At 33.7% G+C, this 19,738-nt stretch overlaps 1 protein-coding gene and 1 long non-coding RNA gene across 2 annotated transcripts; one reads left to right on the top strand and one right to left on the bottom strand.

Annotated features, from left to right (window-relative positions):
* Nucleotides 1-767: 767 nt before the first annotated feature.
* LOC128859383 (uncharacterized) lies at nucleotides 768-2,626 on the bottom strand. Its single transcript, XR_008454142.1, has 3 exons — nucleotides 2,547-2,626; nucleotides 2,418-2,465; nucleotides 768-916 (listed from the first exon to the last, which is right to left on the bottom strand). It is a non-coding gene; the product is annotated as an uncharacterized LOC128859383 (long non-coding RNA).
* Nucleotides 2,627-4,458: 1,832 nt separating this feature from the next.
* LOC128856772 (homeobox protein B-H2-like) lies at nucleotides 4,459-19,430 on the top strand. Its single transcript, XM_054092087.1, has 5 exons — nucleotides 4,459-4,626; nucleotides 4,697-5,611; nucleotides 13,427-13,646; nucleotides 18,452-19,235; nucleotides 19,296-19,430. The coding sequence occupies exons 2-4, from the start codon at nucleotides 4,843-4,845 to the stop codon at nucleotides 19,002-19,004; spliced, it is 1,542 nt and encodes a 513-aa protein (XP_053948062.1). The 5' UTR covers nucleotides 4,459-4,626; nucleotides 4,697-4,842; the 3' UTR covers nucleotides 19,005-19,235; nucleotides 19,296-19,430.
* Nucleotides 19,431-19,738: the final 308 nt, after the last annotated feature.

The raw sequence follows: 19,738 nt of genomic DNA, 5'->3' as shown, positions 1-19,738 counted from the left end.
CGGCCCTGTCCAGCTGTAGTGCTTGCTCACCACGTTGGACTTATGAAGTGCTGTTAACCATGGACCTGCATAATCTGAACCAGAGTCTGGCATGTGACAGGAAGCCTCGGTGCGTTTGTATGAAATTTTTGTTTTTAATTTATGCCCATATAAATCTGAAGTTGCTACTGGCAAATGGGTTAATGCAACGCCAAACACCATTGAGATATATATATGTATGCAGGTTTGTGGCGCGAAAACATCAATTTAGATTATAAAATGGCAAAACCGTGCTCATAAAATGTTATTATTATCCGATAGGCTTGAAATAATATAATGATTAAACATGTTAAAAATCGGATAGCTAAAAGGCATACTAATTTTTAAAATAATTTGCAGAATGGTTTCCCAACCAAATTCTTTTTTAATGATGTGTTTATTGATGATTTATTGCTATTTAAAATCGAATATCTCGAACACGGTTAGGTGTGGACATTATTGTTACTACATTACAAATTAATCAGAAATGACCCAGATAATAATATCCTTATCTCAACAAAAATATTTTTCAATGAAAAGATTCGTAATTCCGGTTCCGCTCAATTTAGACTTGAATTTTAACTTGAACTAACTAACTAATTTGAAATTTGATCTAATTCATATATTTCGTCATACGAAAAAATTAAGGGGGGAGCCTGCTTTAGAGGCTTCAAAAATCGATTTTTTCGTGGATTTTTTTGGGAAGGAAAGAAATATTCGATTGAAACGAAACTTTCAGGTGTTATTGTTATATATTTCAGCAGTCTTCTCAAATTTTTTCGTTAAAATATACAATATATATATATAAAACATATTGTGACTGGTACAAGCATTTTGCCGAGGCGCCTCGAGTGTGCATGTGTTGTGCGGCGGGAAAGATGCAAGTCGCAATTTTCATCTGAAACCAAAAACCCAAAAATTTTTTTATTTTAGTATAGTATAGCTTCTAGTTAAACCAAGAAAATTAAACAAAAAGTGAGAAATTCAACAATTTTTCGCTAATTAAAAAAAAATTAATTTTTTTGGAAAAACAAATTTACTTTAGACTGTTTAAAAAGTGGGTTAATCAAGACTTTCTTAAGGTTTTTTAGGTTCAACTAGAAGATAATTTAATTTCGAATACAATCAATGTTATCTCGTTTATCTCGAAATCGCGCGTCAAAGTTTTTGTATATAAAAAATCCGCTCGTATACCTGCTCCACGCTTGCTCACAATTTATTCTGTAACTGCGAAAATATTTTGAATTTGCTTCTGATATTTTGAGGACACATTCTTGGATAGTTTGGAAAGACATTTATGCAAAAAAAAAAATGATTTTTTGAAGCTTCTAAATCAGGCTCCCCCCTTAAGAAATAGCGTTTGGAGCAATTATATTGAGGTATAGGGTTTTTTCAAATTTTTTTGAGCTTTAATAATGAAAATTTATTATGGGTGTGAAGATTTGTACTAATCTACTGTTGTAAAACTACTTTTTTTAACTTAAAATGCCTTAGATCATTTTCAAAATCAACTAAGTAACTGGCATACAAATAATTCTTTACTGACTACCCAAATTTAATAGAGGAATCCGGTAAAAATCCATAGTAAACATGAAAAATAATATTTTTTCATTACTTATGCGATCAAGATCATCCTCAAAACGACACTAATTAAAACCGCATAAGAACAAAACAGCTAACACAATCTAGTGTCCCTTCGTATAAATACATATAGTAACTAATTACCTATTTTTTGTTTTTTTTTTTACTTGAACTATTTCCATAATTAGCAATAAACGACTCTCGTATAACGTTGAAGACATTTTCTTCGACTTCATTTTCGACAATAACGTAAAAATTTTAGTGAACATATTTTTTTAGTTGTTAAGGTGATAGATATCAAATGACTTATAAACAAATTTAGTTATATTTTTTTGGTTTTTTTTACTTGAACTATTTCCATAATTAGCAATAAACGACTCTCGTATAATGTTGAAGACATTTTCTTCGGCTTCATTTTCGCCAATAACGTAAAAATTTTAGTGAACATATTTTTTTAGTTGTTAAGGTGATAGATATCAAATGACTAATAAACAAATTCAAATATTTTTTAAGTAGTAACTTAAACCACTCTTAAAATTATGGGCACATATTTACAAAGATAGTCTATGCCATTCAATTGTTGTTATTGTATTTATCAGTAGAAATTTTAAAATGATGGGCAAGTAAGTATTCCAACGAAAATTTACAAGTTGTAGGTTATATCTGAAGTCGCAGTTTAAAAAATTCAATAGCGGCCGAAAGTGAGCGAAGAACAAAATGTTGTAAATCTACTCTTACACACGTATTATTATATTTTTGCAGATACTGTCAATTTATACTATTAACTAAGGAGATGGATTCTCCTATTCTATACCCACAGCATGTACACCATATAGTTACGTATGTAGAAATTGTATCCATATGCACTAAAAAATAATTAAATAAGATATGCAATTAAAAAATATGTACACGTACATATGTATATGTAAGAACATATCCATGCTTACAGCTATGAGTGTTCAAACCAAATGAAGTGCCATTTTTGTAAAGGGAGCACCTCTTAACTGCTGCCAATTTACTGGTAAAATGCTATACAAAAAGTGATAATAGCTGAAAAATAACAGAGACCACGAGCATCGCAGGAAGCAGCACTTTTCCCTCCCCTTTTCGTCGTAGCCAACCCCTACAGTTTTCTACCCTGCGAATATATCACTTATATCACTGATTTGGGCATGCGTATCATGCTGTGGGAACAGTGCAGCAATAAATAAGGCTCGAGTGGGCTCTTTTTGGAGCCAAGTCTTTTATGATGCTGTAAAACCAGTTCCTTTCAGGGCGGAGTTATATTTTATCACAGCAGTACAAAGCAATTGGAAGCTGAAGTAATTAAGATGCCAAATGAAATTGGGCAATTTCAATTATGATATTGTATAAGGTTGTGTGCATTGCAATCTGTGCATGTGTATTCAAAAATATCTTTGTTCCACTGCGTAGCTATAAATATGGTTGTATGTTTACTTAAACATAATACTTACCCAACGAATGTTAATGTGTGGTGAATTCATGGCAATTATAGGAAAAGTAGAACACTAATTATAGCACACGAACACTACATCTATACAGCAATTTTGTATAAAACTAAAACTATGAAAGTAATTTTCGTACATGAGAAATTGTAGATATGCATACACATACGTACATACATGTCAAATTTTAATAAAATTTCGTTATACCAAAAACGTTTGGAGGGGGAAAGAAAATACACCCTTGAATGTTAATTCATAAATACATATGTATGTACATATGTACATACATATTTATTCACACCATATGAAAGTTTAGTTTTAAATGAAATCAGGAATGAAACTCGATTTCGCAACTATTCATCGTCTTGATGTCTAGCTACACAAGAGAAAGGATTAGTTCAAATTTTAATGCACGCTTCATATCAGGATCATGAGTAAGAAAATATTGTTCTAGTCGGATTCTGTTAGTTTTGAAATACACTTATTGCTTCGATGCAAGGAATATATGTATGTGTGTATGTATGTGTTAAAAAAATCTGTACTTCATCAGGCATTCTTTTGGGAATTAAATTTTGTACAAAAAGAGTTGGGTGTATTGTATAGGGAAGTTGATGTGTACAATTCATCAGCACCAACGTCTTTGTTCTTCTTTGACGCGCGGGGTCGAGTTCTTTATTCTATCAACTAGAAGTCTTCCTTAGTCCTTCACAACCAAACCTTTCGTCAGTACCTAATCTAGAGATATATTTGTATACATATGTATTTGCCTTTATTAAGCTAGATCACAAATCAGTCCACTGGTGAAGATTTCTTCTAAATACTTATTCTATATATGATCAACTTTATAGCAGACTCCATGTGAACGAACCACCCCCAAAAATAACAATATGACATAAAAAAGTTTCCTAAGAAGCTACTATACATTTACATATGCATACGAAATTCACCATGCGTTCCCCTCAGAAAAGTCACACATTGTATTCTATGTAGCTTGGGATTTAACAGTAGCAATAATTTTACGTTTTCTCCACCATGTCAGCATAGTTTGTGTTCATGTAGTGGTATTTGCTCCATTGACTAATGAATGTCAATCGGAAACAATTACGACCAATAACTGTGGAAGCACATATTGTGCTTTACAAACCGTATTTGCAAACGGAGAATATAACTTATTCAGGATTCTAATGGGACGCACATTCCGTTAACACATTAGCTAAGTAAGTTGCATGTTTGTACAAATTTAACTATGAGAGTCCACAAAAATGTAAACATACCCCTTAAGGTGGTGGCAAAGTGCTCCGAGCCTTAGTGTAAACGAGACAACGGCAGGTGAAAGATAGCGTTTGAGAGGTGAACAAAGCGGCACTGGCGGAGCTGCTCTAGGCCTGTTGTTTGTGTTGGTGTGTATCTGTGAGCGCGAGTTTCGGGTTTTTGGCTGAGGTGTACAACATCAATTGATTCAGGGTTTAGTTTCGGTTTTGTATTGGCGATGAGTGGTTAGTGTTTTTCAATGGTAAATTACAATTCCTTCCATGTTTTTGATAAAAGGCCACAAGCGACGGTATTACAAATAAACATTTCACGCTAGTAAAAATAATCGAATTGTATGAATAAATGTTTGATTTAAACAGGTTTTAACGAATATATATATATTTAAAAGCAAATATACACATAACATGTATGTACGTGCATGAGGAGTGGAGAAAACAGTTATAAAACTACAAGTAATAAATTTGCAAGTTATCCGGAAAATAATTTCTGTGCAATCTAATAATCAATGACAACAATGCCACCCGAAATGTCCACTACAACAACGCCAACTCCTATACCTCTACCAAGTACCAATAAAATGCAGTGCGATTCGCTCTCAATACAACAATCATCGCGGTCCCGTTTTATGATAACAGACATTTTAGCCGGTAGCGCAGCAGCTGCGGCGGCTGTCTTCGGAACTGAAGTCAATACCGAGTCTGCAGCGAAACTAATAAATAGCAACATTCAAAGCTCCAAGAATATAAACAAAAATGGTGGTTCGCATAGTACTATTCAGCACTATTTACAACAGCAGAATCAACATTGGATTAAACAGCAGCAGTCGTATTTCACAGGTTTAACATCGCATCAACAACATCTCTCACATAAAGACAATGCATTGAGACCGAAGGATAGTCAGGGCCAACAACAAACATCATTAGCAACACGTGCTTTTAGGACCCACCTTCACGCACCTGCCGTCATTGGCGGTATGACAAATAACATAAATGTGACCCAACCGACACGATACGCAGCTTTACATCAAATGCATCAAACCCATAATAACCTAAGCGGTGAAGCTGCCACCGACAAGGAGTGTGAAGGTGCTATTGATTGCGGAATATGCCAGGATGACCGTTCGCGATCACCGCCACGTGCCACTCAAATTAGATCACATGATTTTAGTATGCAAAATGATAATGGAAAGACCACAGGGGCAAATGGCTTTAGTGGAGGCAGTATTAGTGGCGATCAAGCCAGTACTATTGACGACAGCGAGAGTGACACTTGTGGTAAGCAAAATATCTGTGGCCACAAACAATAACCACCTAAGATAATTAAAGAAAGATCTGGATTAAATATGTTACCGTTTTCTACCAACAAAGGTCTACGTTTAAGTGAAAGCTCGTCTTCTTAATATATTTCTTTAGAAAGTTATTCATAACAGCACATTGGCTTAAGGCATTGGCTTTTCTATAATTTACAAATATATAAAGTATATTACTTTTTCTAGAAAGTGTGATTTTCGAACTAGGCGGCTATTGATTGTGACCCCAGATATGTATATTTGCATATACAGTATAATCTCGATAATTCGGACAATTAAATACCAGAGGTTGTCCGAAATATCGAATTTTCCGGATTATCGAGTGGGTAAAAAATTTAATAGAAATCAGTGGATCAGTAATTAAATAAAATAAACTTTTATTTAATCTTAAATTGATTAATATTCAATGAGTTATATGTACATATATTAGTTTTCATTCGGCCGTAAAATAATTCAATATATTCGTTTGCCGCAGTTTTGTTTCATTTCTCTTTCTGAAGGCAATATCTCTGAGACTCACAAGTTTTAAAATGTCTCCGGATGAAAATTCCTGTTCCTCTGCATATTTAATACAACTATCAAATGCGACAATAGCTTGAGAGTGCGAAATTTTAGGATCTTGACTTTCATTTTCGTCAAGACTGCTGTTCTCGTTATCTTCTTCCTCAATCTCGTTGATATCGAAATCAGTGTCGTCATTCAACCACTCAGTAATCTCGATCATTATATACATCAGGGGATATTTCAACAAGAAGATCAATTATTTTAGTTGAGCTGCTGGGCCGTAGCATCGCAAGAGGCAAATCATCATCTGAGTCCCATTCTTCGTAATAAAGAATTTTGTTAAAACATTTTCTGAGCACGCATTCATCCACATTTTTCCAAGCATTAGACGATAAAAAAGCCACATCTTTTAATGTAAAGTTTTTTAAAGATTCCGGTAGATTGCTCGTTGGGCTGGACAATAGTAGAGGCAAAAAACTCTTCCGATAGTTTTTCTTTAAAATTCGGATAGCATTTTGGTCCATTGGCTGTATAAGAGCCGTGCAGTTTGGTGGCAAAAACATAACATATATGTATGTCCTTATCGACATCCGACAGTGATTGGGGATGGCAAGTTGCATTGACTAGCAGTAAAATGGCTTTAACTGGTAAATTCTTTTCCTTTAAGTAACGCTTTACTTCTTTAACGAATGAGTTTTCAAACCAATTTTTAAAGATTTGCTCTGTCATCCAAGCATTTTTGGTATGGGAGTACCCAAGCGGAAGGTTTACTTTTTTAAACGCTCTGGGGTTTTTGGCTTTCCCTATCATGAACAATGCAAGTTTATGTTCTCCGGTTGCATTACAGCAAACTAGAAGTCTTACTCTTCTTTTCCAATTTTGCATCCGGGTGCGGATTTTTCATTATGCAATGCAAGTTTTTTTTGTGGAAGTTTTCTCCAAAACAAAGCAGTCTCATCTACATTATAAACCGGATCATACGTAATGCCCATTTCTGTAATTTTCTTTCGCAATTTTTCAATAAAGGGTTGCACAGCAGTAGAATCATTGGAAAGTTTTTCGCCAGATATTTTTAAGAATTTAATTCCATATCGGGAGCGAAAATTACTAAACCAACCATTACTAGCCACAAATTCCACACTTTGTCCGTAAATTTGGGAACAGAATTGTTTGGCCTTTTCTTTGATGATTTCCGAGGAAATCGGTGCATTGTTTCGTCTTGCGTTTACAAACCATTTATACAAGTGGTCTTCCATCTTTTCAAACTCCGCAGGTCGCATAGTTTTACGCTTTCCAAGGCCACATTCTGTTCTAGCAATGTAACTGCAAAATATAATCAAAACTCTTCTTACAAAATGTTTTCGTTTTTTACCTATCAATCTTTAATCCACTTGATTTCATGTCCGAAATTGTAGATTTACCTACTTACGTATGTTTTTTCTTAGCTGCTGGTGCCATAGTTAAATTTATACAGTTAAAGAAATGATGGAGTTAATGTTTGAAATTACCTACTGAACTACACGTTACGCAAATATGCTTATGAATATGAACTAGGAGGCTGACGAGCACTTAAACGCACTATTCACGCAAAATAGTTAGCATGGGAGTCCCCTTTATAAAATAGAATAAAAAATAAGGAAATTCCTTTTTATTTCAGCATATTCACTGGAAAATAAAGAAGTGTCCGAATTTTAGAGGTACATGAATACGTGGTGTCCGGATTTCAGATACTTCAATAGAAAACGTTTTGGTGTCCGGATTACCGCGTTGTCCGAATTATCAAGTGTCCGAATTACCAAGATTAGACTGTACATACATATATACTTATATGTGTATATATGTACGTCATTTTTTTAATCTCTGAATTTAGTTTGCGTTCACAATAAGTAACTTTTGATTATTTGGCACGTTATTGTAAATTTTGGCCACGAACCTCGTTATCTTTATTATTAAACAGGTATGAAACCATTGCTTGCAGCCGACAAGTTTGGTTGGGAACGGCTTTTTGACATAATTGGTTTGATGCCTTGACAGGATTTGTATTTAAAATCTGCCCTACTTACCTCGCCAATTTGTTTTTCTAATAAATTTACTATTGCTCTATGTCATTATTGCATACACCTTTCAATAGATTTTCTTTTTAAAGCTTTTCATTTTACTTTTGGTGGTTTGCTTGGCTTCCCATCCATTTCCCTTTGCCAAGGAGAAAATAACCATATCTAAATTTCTTAACAAGCGACATTTCAATTAACTCCAGTCTGAAATTTCTGCCTACGTACTACGGCAGTCGTATGAGGTAAACTAAGAAGCTTCAAAACTATATTTATCCTTTTGTTATCTTATAAGTAGAATTCAGGTCGCATCCTGCTCTAAATGCTTTAATTTTTTAAGGGTTTTAAAATATGCGCTCATTGGTACACATTGGCTTTGTACAATACCACTGCGGGCTAAACATTTTTATTTTAAGTCAAGATAGTAAGTCCCACTTGTGTTTTACTTAATACTGAACAGCTTTTTAATTTTAATTTTTCAACACAACGAATTACAACGTCAATCTCAACATTTTGCTTTTTCTACCAATGCATTCGAGATACTCTTAATCGGAGAGAACAACAATTATTGCGGTTAAACATATTTCTTAAATATTGTACGTTTATTTTATTTGCTCAGAAATATATAAATTTGATAATGCGTACAATACTTCGCACTTCGGTTATGCATCTCTTGAATGCATTTTGCATATCTTTGGTTACCCGGAAATTACCACAGCTGCGAACGTTTTGTTAAGTGATATTTCAAAGTGACACCAATGCAATATTTTTACAGACTTGCATGAAACGCATACGAGTATTATTACATTATAGAAATATTTAATTATATTATATAATAATTATTGAGTGCTTGACCAAGCTCCTCCTGCTATTTGTGGTGAGCGTCTTGATGTTGTTCCACAAATGGGGGGACCTACAGTTTTAAGCCGAGTCCGACCGGCAATTGGTTTTTATGAGGAGCTGTTTCATGGCAGAAATACAATCGCAGGTTTGCCATTGCTTGCCAAACAGCGATCGCTATTGGAAAAATAATTTCTATTATTTAGTGTTGCATGCACGGAGCTTCGACCCTATGCACCTCCGAATGGTAGTCACGCACGAAGCATATTAATTAATATAAGAAAACTATAACAGCCTTAAGTCTTTTACAGTTTTCGAAATTATGCGAAGTATGCATAATCCGCCGTTTAGTCATATCTTTACTTTACTTTATAAACCTTTAGACATATCTTTAAAGTATCATGTCGCTTAAACAAGTATTTATCACCAACTACGAAAAATACATTTCGTTAAATTAATATTTCTGTACACATTATCCTGGACATTGAATTGTACCACAAAATTGATTTAGTGGAAAAATTTACATATATATGTATGAAACGATGTATGTAAATATGTAAATACAAATGCCAAGTTATTTTATTTTTAAAATATTTTGTACGTACCGAGCACAATGCAACATGTTGCCTGGCCTGGTCTTCTGAAATTTATATTTTATATTTTCACTTATACGAATGTATATACATTTCATTTAGACCCGACGCGTGTCATTTGAGACGCGTGCGATCACCATATGACGATTACTTTACTTTTTGGTCAACTTTCGAAAGATGATGGATATTTGAGCCAATAATCACGCATGAAATCGATCTACATTGTATCCCTTCGAAATTTAGTTTTAAGAGGACAAACATATTTTCATTGAAGTGTGAAGTGACTGAACTGACGCTCAACTTTTTATGCGTTTACAGTTGAGTGAACAATTGCTCACAAGTTTCAGAAACTTTGATGAGTGAACGCATCGAACTGCGTTTTTAAGTATGAAAAACTGATAATTTTTTAGATATTTTTGTAATTTATCTCTTCTAAATTAACTTCTAAATTTGTTTCCCTCTTTCTTTCGTCCGTTTTGGATCAAAATTAAATAAAAAAGGTATAAATACCTCTTTATACATACCTAATCTAATAAAACTGTCTCCATGTTCTACGTTTCAGAGCAATTTTAACAATTTTTTTTTTGATTTGGGACTATTTTTGATGCGACAATTCACAGATTGTTTGGCTTGTTTGTGTGTCGTGCTATTGAACTTATATTTCTATCATCTCCGGTTATGATTCGCTTCATCAAGAATGGGTAGGTACAAATTAGTGAAGTCACGTCTTCAATGTCATGTAGACGATGTTATTGACAAAAAAAAAAATATATATATATATATAATACAATAAAATGTAAAACAATATACTTGTAATATAAGTAGCTGCCCGATAGTCCTAATTACTAGAGTGTTTTCGCAATGTAATATAATATAATTGTATTTCTACCAAATATGTAAATAAAATCTTTCCTATCGGAAGACTTATTATTTGTGCAAATAGCGTCGTACACTTGTCTACTAGATAGTAGCAACATACCAACAGACAAAGAATGGTCGAAATAAAGATTTTCATCACCAAAAATATTTTTTTTCCATTTAGTAATAAAGTTATTCAAATATTATTGATTAATTGTGTATACATAATAATATAATAATAATAATAAATCCAATGGAAACTTTTTTTCTTTGGCGGCTTCTGTAGCCGTTGGGCATGACTACTCTTCGGTAGTGCCCGGGTCGGAATCTCCTGGCATGAAACACCAATTGATAGAAAAAGTCAGCCGCCTCCTAGCAAGCGATGGCGAATCTTCAAGTGTATTTCTGCCATGAAAAAGCTCCTCATAAAAATAGGGTAGGTAGGTCTCTCAATTCGTGAAAACACATCAATATGTACGCCACAAAATGGAAGAAGTTAAAGTTATATATATACTTGTATATATTTATATATATATATATATATATTAGTTTGGCGAACAAGAAACCCATTATTTTCTGGGTAGATGGCTGTATTGATTGATATCTCGAAAGTATCGATCGAACAATTTAATGTTTATGCTCGTTGACATTTCGCGCTAAAAAATTATTTTGCTGTTTTTTGCTTGTTCCATTCAGTTGTGAGTTACTGGGTGTTAACAATGGAAGTCAACAAAGAGAAAATTCGGTAGATTTTACACTTTTTCTTTGATAAAGGCGAAATGCAAGCCGGGCCGCAGAAATTATAATATAAATGGTGTTTATTGTGCCGATATTGCAACAGCTAATTACGTGGAATTTTGGTTTCGGCGATCGCATTCAGGTATTTTGGATGTTAAGGAAAATGCCGTAAATTTTATCAAATAATAGAAGTTGACCGGCATGTTAGTAGCCGTAGCATCGCTCAGGACCTAAAGATCGAACTTAAAACAGTTTTAAATAATTTGCGCAAAAGTTTTACGCAAGAATATGGATTTATTTTTACCAAACTAATATGTATATTATAAATATATTTATAATTATTATGAATATAATTTATATATGTATGTATATATATATACTTCTTTCATCGCTGTGAAAACCCTGTTCTTCTGTTACGTCCAATGTGTTTTACTGCTGGCGACAGCATCATTTTTTTTATGTTTGATTTAAATTTATGTTTAATTTAAATAATAGCGGGGATTTTAATATAGGGACTAAAATGCTGATAATTCTAACGGTTGAGTTTTATAATTAAATGGTTTTCATTGCAACTACTGTTACCCGTAAGAAACTGTTGATGAAGAACTTGACTATTTAGTATGAAATACATACAATGAGCATTTAACTAAACAGTTTGTTTCCCCATCCCGCTCTTGGGATGGTTTAGTCGTGAAGTAAAGTTAACTATCGAATTACGCAGCAAGCCATACAAGAAGGGATTCTATATGTCTTTTAAACACATACAATTAAATTTTCCAATTCATACAATGACACATTGGGGGTGGTGGACAAATTTTATCCAGTAAATTCAAATTTGCTAATATTAGTGCTACTTGAGTATGGTTTTGCTTCTCGCTTTGTACTTTTAAATAAATATGTTTAAGCAGAATAGCAATTTACTGCCAAAAAGTCTTAAATAGTTTATCACAAAGTATCACAGTTCTATGTGACTCCTCAGTCAGGCGGTAAAAATTACCAAAACAATAAAAATACAATACTAACGAAGCAATTAAGTGCAAAACTAAATAATTATGCAACGAACACATATAAGTACAGATGTTGTATATACTCTGTGTGAACGGCGTATGATACATATGTATTTGTGTAGTAGTCGGGAAATAACCGGCTGAGGGTACAGGTATTGTGAAGTAATACGAAATAGTAAGGAGGCTAGCGTGTAGGAACTCACTGCTGTTGTTATTGTTGGTGCAGAAAGCAACAACATCGATGCTAACAACCATGCACTCCACAATTATTAAAACGAAAATTGCAACAAACAACAACACTTGTACCATTAAGTGGTTCAAAACGTTGAGTTCCCCTATAAAGCAAAAGCAAAGAAACGCTATAACAGTTGCGCATTTAACCATGTTTAATGCAATTTAGCTTAAGGTATTTAATGGTGTAGCCGCAACTGCAGAAAATGCATGTTAAAATACTAGCATACGAGTTTGTGAATGTGTGCAGGAGTACATATAGACTTGGTATGTTTGTAGAAATTGTTAACGTTCAGTGACGTAGTAAAAATGCACATTAACAATTTATCTTAGACACTCTCGCACTGCGGAAATAATTTTGTGGTCTAAATACATACATACGTGTAAACGAATGTATGTAGGCTTGCCTCACCTGACGAGCTAGAATGCATTGTTTTTGCTTGCTAAGCAGCATAAGGAAATGTTTACTTGCATATGCTTGCGTATACTAGAGAAACCACAAAGCGCATAATCTCTTTTATATTTGCATACTTAATTTCAAACAGACATGAAATTTTTGATAACTTGCCTCACATACTTTGCAACCACACATTTTGACACAGCGTTTGAAATACACTTGGGCGCAAAACTTGCAAAATGGTTTGATTTTTTAACTTATTACTTTAATTAACGCGTCTTATGAAAATATAATAATTTTGACATAACTTGCGCTACAGATGCTTTTATATTTAAATATTTTTAAATTTTGATTTAATATACAATAATATAAATATCTACTTAGTATTTATACTGTTGGAACATACATTTATACGTACATATTAAACTTGTTACTTAAGTCATTCGTTTTGGGCCGTTTAAGATAAGTAATGGGCCCCCTTACGCCTATCATTTTTATGTCAAGGCAGTGAATTTGAATTTTAATTTATGTCCTATTCGTTTCTCTTTTGTAAACCGACAGGTGGCAAAGATGAAGACGAATACAGCTGCAAAAGCGAAGGTCTATTGAGTTTATCAAAAAAACAACGAAAAGCACGCACTGCATTTACCGACCATCAACTTCAGACTCTGGAAAAGTCATTTGAACGTCAAAAGTATTTGAGTGTACAAGACCGAATGGAGTTGGCCAACAAATTGGAGTTGAGCGATTGCCAGGTGAAGACCTGGTATCAAAATCGCAGGTATGTTTGCCTTTGAATCTATTAAAAATAATTTAATATTAATATTATATATAGAAATGATGCATAATGCCAAAGTGGTGACACATTTACATTCGCAAATTTTGAATCCAATTTATTCAGTCTTCTTTTCTTTAGATTAGACTACTGTGTGGGTAAGCTAACTGAATGTTGATTTGTTTTTTTTTTAACACACTTTTATTAGGTCGGGTTGTATGTATGTATGTATGTATGTATGTGTGTAACGGAATCTTTGAGCTTAATTTTCACTGGCTTCTAAACATCTGATCGACTTGAAATTTTGCACACCTATCAATGACCGATGTCAATGCAATAATTTGATAAAAGTTTTCCATTATCCTTATTGGGATTGCCAGGATTAATATTTTCTTTTTTTACCTGTGGGCAAAAAGTAAGGTGAATTTGGTTGTAAAATGAAAAATCTTTATTTATTCTTGTAAATCAATTTCATCCCCTTCAAAATAATGCCCTCTCGATGAAATACACTTATGCCAACGATTTTTCCAATCCCCGACACATGCCAAATAGTCCATTTCCGGAAGTGGTCTCTTGAGTTTTGGGAATAGCCAGAAGTCACACGGAGCCAAATCAGGCGAATACGGTGGTTGCGGAACGATATGCGTGGAATTTTTGGCGAAATAGTCACGAAGAACGAGTGCAGCGTGAGACATGTGAGATAAATTTTCCATTATCCTTATTAGGATCGCCAGGATTAATATTTTATTTTTTTGACACACTTTTATTAGCTCGGGTTGTATGTATGAATGACTGTAACGGAATCTTTGAGCTTAATTTTCACTGGCTTCTAAAAATCTGATCGACTCGGAACACACAACATAGATGACTAGATGGGAAACTCTTTTTCTCGTGAGAGCGCTGAAAAATGTGTATTTTTTATAACATTTGCCAATACCGGTAGAAACATGAATTGGGTATTTTTTTAAACAAAAATTGGGAATTTTTAGTTTCCACACCACCATTGTGGTTAGTATTTAGTGTGCGGTTGTGTAATAGTATATTACTCGTAAAACCTACATATACTAAAAATAAAATATAGTTAAAAAAAAAACTAAGAAACACGCTTTTATTGCTAATCGAACTAAAAAGTAGAAAATAAAAAAATAGTTTAAAAAAACTAAAAAACACGCTTTTATTGCTAATCGAACTAAAAAGTAGAAAATAAATTTTAATGACAAAGAGACCTATAATGAAGTAATAGCAAATCGAAGGATCAGTCATAGTCAACTACCTCAGAACAGAATTATAACAAATATTAAGATACAAATAGAGTAATTCAAATTAGAGTTAAAAGCGTGGGATGCATTTTGCTTCACTTTCATAACCCTCTGTACATAGGTAGTTGCCAATAGAATGATTGTAATATTTACTATATCAAGCATCCCACGCTTTTAACTCTAATTTGAATTACTCTATTTGTATCTTAATATTTGTTATAATTCTGTTCTGAGGCAGTTGACTATGACTGATCCTTCGATTTGCTATTACTTCATTATAGGTCTCTTTGTCATTAAACTTTATTTTCTACTTTTTAGTTCGATTAGCAATAAAAGCGTGTTTTTTAGTTTTTTTAAACTATTTTTTTAAATTTGACTTTTGAACTTATTACTTCATCTCAATATTTATTGCAATAATTAATTGTTGACAAAAATATATTAGTGTACAATATTCTAGAGAAAAGTTATTTTTTTGAATTCTTGAATATCTTTTATTTGGTGCTTAGCTGAGCTTTTGCTCCAATTCATTATTTGCGTCTTGATGTTTTTCTATAGATGCAAACGTATTTTTCTCATGATGGTCGCCCTCATCAGATAATGGTGAACCTTCGAGTGCATTTTTGCAAAAAAATTCAGTTTTTAATCTAATTTATAATCAATGAAGCAATGAAAATCTATGCAGACTCATTAGTGCTCTTAGTATGATATTCCACGAGTATAGGATTTTATGATGTTCACAGATGCTTTCATTTTCTAGCGTTTCGGTGTTTCGTAACTAATATTTAAATAAGGTAGTCCAACTGAGCTTAAATGTCCAGCTGGCCAGGCAATCTGTATTTTTTATTTAAAGTTAAATTTTTTTGAACCATTTCAAATTTGAGTTGTAGTAAATCTTTGAAAATCATGTAGACGTTTTGATATGGCTGTCTCTAGTAAGAACTATTCTAACATCTCGGAAATTGTCCTAATTATAAAAATGGTCTTTATTCAGCACTCTTTAAATGCTGAGAAGTCTCAAGGATTTATGTGAGTCTCCGGTCACCGTGAAAGTGACTGTGCAGACATGAGAAACGTTGTTATTGTTGTAACATCATAAGCATTCAGAATAAATGTTTGGGGAATGCTAGTGGCTATATCAGAGGGTTTCCAAAATCTAGTCAATCAGTTCAGTTATATCTGAGCACTGTATGGCTTCTAAATAAATACAATTTAAACAAAAGCTTTGAATATTGGTTTCCATTGAGTATTCCTAATATTAAGACTGTATATCTCTAATAAAATATGATTTGTAGAGATCGAGAATACTAAATCATTCACTTTTGTGACCACTTCGGGTGTGCCTCAGGGCAGCATTCTTGGTTCTGTATTATTCGCTTTGTTTATAAACGGCATTGATGCCTGTTTTAGTCATTCTAAATTCCTGGTTTTTGCAAGATTGTCTGCCCAGCGGATAATCCACTACTTCAACTTAAATAAATTTTCAAATAAATTGTTTCTTAATATTACATTAACAAATATTTTCTGAATTTGTATACATAACCAAATTGCACTCCTTAAAAACACTCCTTCTTATTTCTTGATCTTTCATGAGATGCTATGCGGGAGGTTTTAAAGGCCCATATACTCGAACATTGCTCTATAATTTTTTAATATGGAACACCTCTTTAATATGGAATCCGATCTACAAGTATGCTTCTCATACCTTAATAATTAAAAGATTTCAGTACAATTTCATTCGGTTTGCTCAGCAATCGCTTAGTTTTTTTTTATTATTTTTTTTTATTTTTAAGGACTGGAACAACGTAGCTTATATTTATAGAATTTGTAGCTTGGCATATTAGGCGAAGAAAGTGTTCTGAGCGTTTTTTGGTTTATTTCGAAGATGAATTTTACACAGCTATGACTAATTGACTAAAGGACTTTATTATCTATTTCGAAGGCAATTTGAAAATTGTCCTGTTGAATAATTCTTCGCCCATACCCGCCACCTCATTTTCGCAAGCCTCAAGAAAATTTTGTAGACGCTTGAAAAGGTGATAATCACTGGGGGCCAGACCTGAATAATACGGACGTGAATAATAATGGAACTTCTCATCCAAGCTATCAGTGCTATCGGTCAGTTGTTGACAGTAGATTTTCGAAATCGCAGGCATTAATTCAGTCTAAAACATTGGTTTATCTCAATGCGTGTGGCACCCATACCTCGAACTTCTTCTTCTGTGCGTAATTTTTTCTAAATAATTGTGTAGTTTATGTAATAAGGATAAATAAACTACTGCCATAAATTTGATTTCAGAGAATCTAATGACTTATAATCTATTTGACGAGTTAAGACAAAATACAATCTTAAGCCTCTACTTTTATTTAGCGCAGAAAAGTGGACGATATCGAATAAAGGTTATGACTGATTATATACGATGACTTTATAATGATATTGGCTGTGTTCGCTTGACAATGCCATACCTATGGTTAATGTCATACTCCGGAACAGCGAGTACAGTAGCAGGACCATGCCGAAACTTTGCAAACGAGAGACACAACTGGAAAAATTTTTTTGTCTTATCCAAAACGCGCAAACGGTTAAAGAGCCACACAAAAAATATGATCGTTAAATTGTTTAATTTTTCTACATTTTTTTACTACATTTGGATTCAGTGAGTTGATGTTAATGAAGCAATGGAAACAGCGATCATAAATGACCTGGATGAATTAACAGTAAATTTTCTGTATGTATAAGTAGATATTAAAACTCTATTATTTATTGAGAAGGGTTCAAATAGTATAAACCCGAAAATTCAGTCACCACTTACTTCATGAAATCATGTCGGAACCGATGACAGATGATTAATGACAATGAAACGCATGTGTATTGACTGCTTATAACTCTCACTGAGCATCGTCGTCAAGGGAGGTTCTATGGTTGTATGAGAATTACATGCGTAACTTGGCTTCGCGCAAATCTCCGTAACGAATATTTTAATAGCGGAACACAGTGGAAGGAGAGTGAAATGCACTACAAACCAAAACGAATCAAAAAGTGTGCCCTTTGCAATTACCTCGCTTAAGTGCTCAACGAGTGTTTTCAGCAGTAGTCACGTTGGCTCAAACGGAAATCACTCTGACAATGATACAGTCATATGAATAACATAAAGCTTGTCAGATGACTTCGAATATTTACCTTTTAGATCTAGGAGTTTGTAACAATTTTTCATTGTAAAACAAATAGTATGAGACTTTTCTCCAGTTATGCTGGAGAAGACGTATGCTAAGGTTGATATTGGTACATATCTGAAAAATGTATAAATATACTTTATATAAATAGTTTGAAATATTTTCCATTGATTAAGATGATATAACGCTACACATAGCCATAACATAATGGTTTGTTTACATGTGTTTTTATTCCCAGTAGCTTAGAATTCATTAATCACAATGTTTTTTGCTTATAATAACGCTTATGCTATAGATTAAAAAAAAAAACCATGACCCAACAAAATATTAATTAATATGTGCACTTATAAAAATTTTAATTACATGATTCTATTTTTTCAGAACCAAGTGGAAACGGCAAACTGCTGTTGGATTGGAGTTACTTGCTGAAGCGGGGAATTACGCTGCTTTCCAGCGTCTCTATGGAAACTCTCCTTATCTGAGTCCTTGGCCATATGCAACTCAAACGACTCATGCCACGTCCGCTAACGCTATTGACTTATATTATCGTCAAGCGGCTGCTGCTGCTGTGCTCCAAAAGCCAATATCTTATGGAATGTATACGAGCGTACAACCTTTGAACGGTTTATCGTCAATACCTGTGCCATTTGCACAGATTAATGATTCTAATTCCCTTTCCTCGCTTAGTAATTATTATCACACATCAGCCATTGCACATCCTCCGAACAACAACCACCTTTCTTTTGCACATTCATCCAGCCAACAACAAATTAGGGACTTAGAGTTGAACCGCAGAAGCGTCGATATCGGTGATTTCTCAACGAGTCCTCAATTGGATCCGGGAAGTCCACCGGAGCATATGGAGCAAACAGAAAAAGTTCCTCAATTCATTCATGATAATAGTGACATTGATGATGACGCTATTGAGGTGTGAAATACTTGAAGAATGCACGTTGAAGCTAGTGGCAAGTAGTTTCGCTTAAGTGCGCGACATAACATATAAGCGGCTGAATGCAGCTTCGTATAAAATGTCGCCAATGGAGTATGAAATCAAAACAAAGTTTTGCTTTGAGTTCAGGCAAAGAAGCCGTACGTGCCTTGATGAGAATCGATAAAGTTCGCAGTTGGAGTAGTGCAGAAATAGGCAATCGTATGCGGTTTTGAGGTCGGTATAATTAACAAAATGTTTTTTTTTTTTGCATTATAAAGAACTTAAATATTCCAGAACTTCGTATGCTGTTGAAAACTTCCTGCTTTACAGACATAACTATGCGTTTGGAACTCAGCTTTCTGGCACCAGAAATCATATATGGTTATGTATTTGTATTTCAGTTTGATAAATTTATATAGAAAGGAGTTAATGAAGAAATAAACATTTAAAAAAAGTAATAATATTGTTTTATTCGAAATTATATTATATTTGTGGTGCAAAATGGGGGCGCAAAGTTTTATGCCGTTTCCGAACTTTACTGCGTTTATGCGAGAAGCTTTTTATGGCAGAAATGTACTAGTTCACGTAGAACTGTTAGAAGAAACTCTTTTGCCGATTTAATGTTTCATATCCATTGAACTCGGGATACAACGAATAACGGTAGCGCACAAGCCCTCTCTGCTACGGCTTTATTAAATTGCCTTCGCACTGCCTTCCTAACCCTTTCTTCTAACATC

Source organism: Anastrepha ludens, chromosome 3 (genome assembly GCF_028408465.1).
Source record: "Anastrepha ludens isolate Willacy chromosome 3, idAnaLude1.1, whole genome shotgun sequence".
NCBI lineage: Eukaryota > Metazoa > Arthropoda > Insecta > Diptera > Tephritidae > Anastrepha > Anastrepha ludens.
Note: the sequence above shows the minus strand (reverse complement) of the source record. Positions and strands in the feature narration are given on the sequence as shown.

Excerpts from the sequence above, each read along its gene's own strand:
- LOC128856772 (XM_054092087.1), top strand. The coding sequence starts at position 4,843 with ATGACAACAATGCCACCCGAAATGTCCACTACAACAACGCCAACTCCT. Across the intron at positions 5,612-13,426 it reads CAGCGAGAGTGACACTTGTG|GTGGCAAAGATGAAGACGAA; the intron begins GTAAGCAAAATA and ends GTAAACCGACAG. Across the intron at positions 13,647-18,451 it reads ACCTGGTATCAAAATCGCAG|AACCAAGTGGAAACGGCAAA; the intron begins GTATGTTTGCCT and ends CTATTTTTTCAG.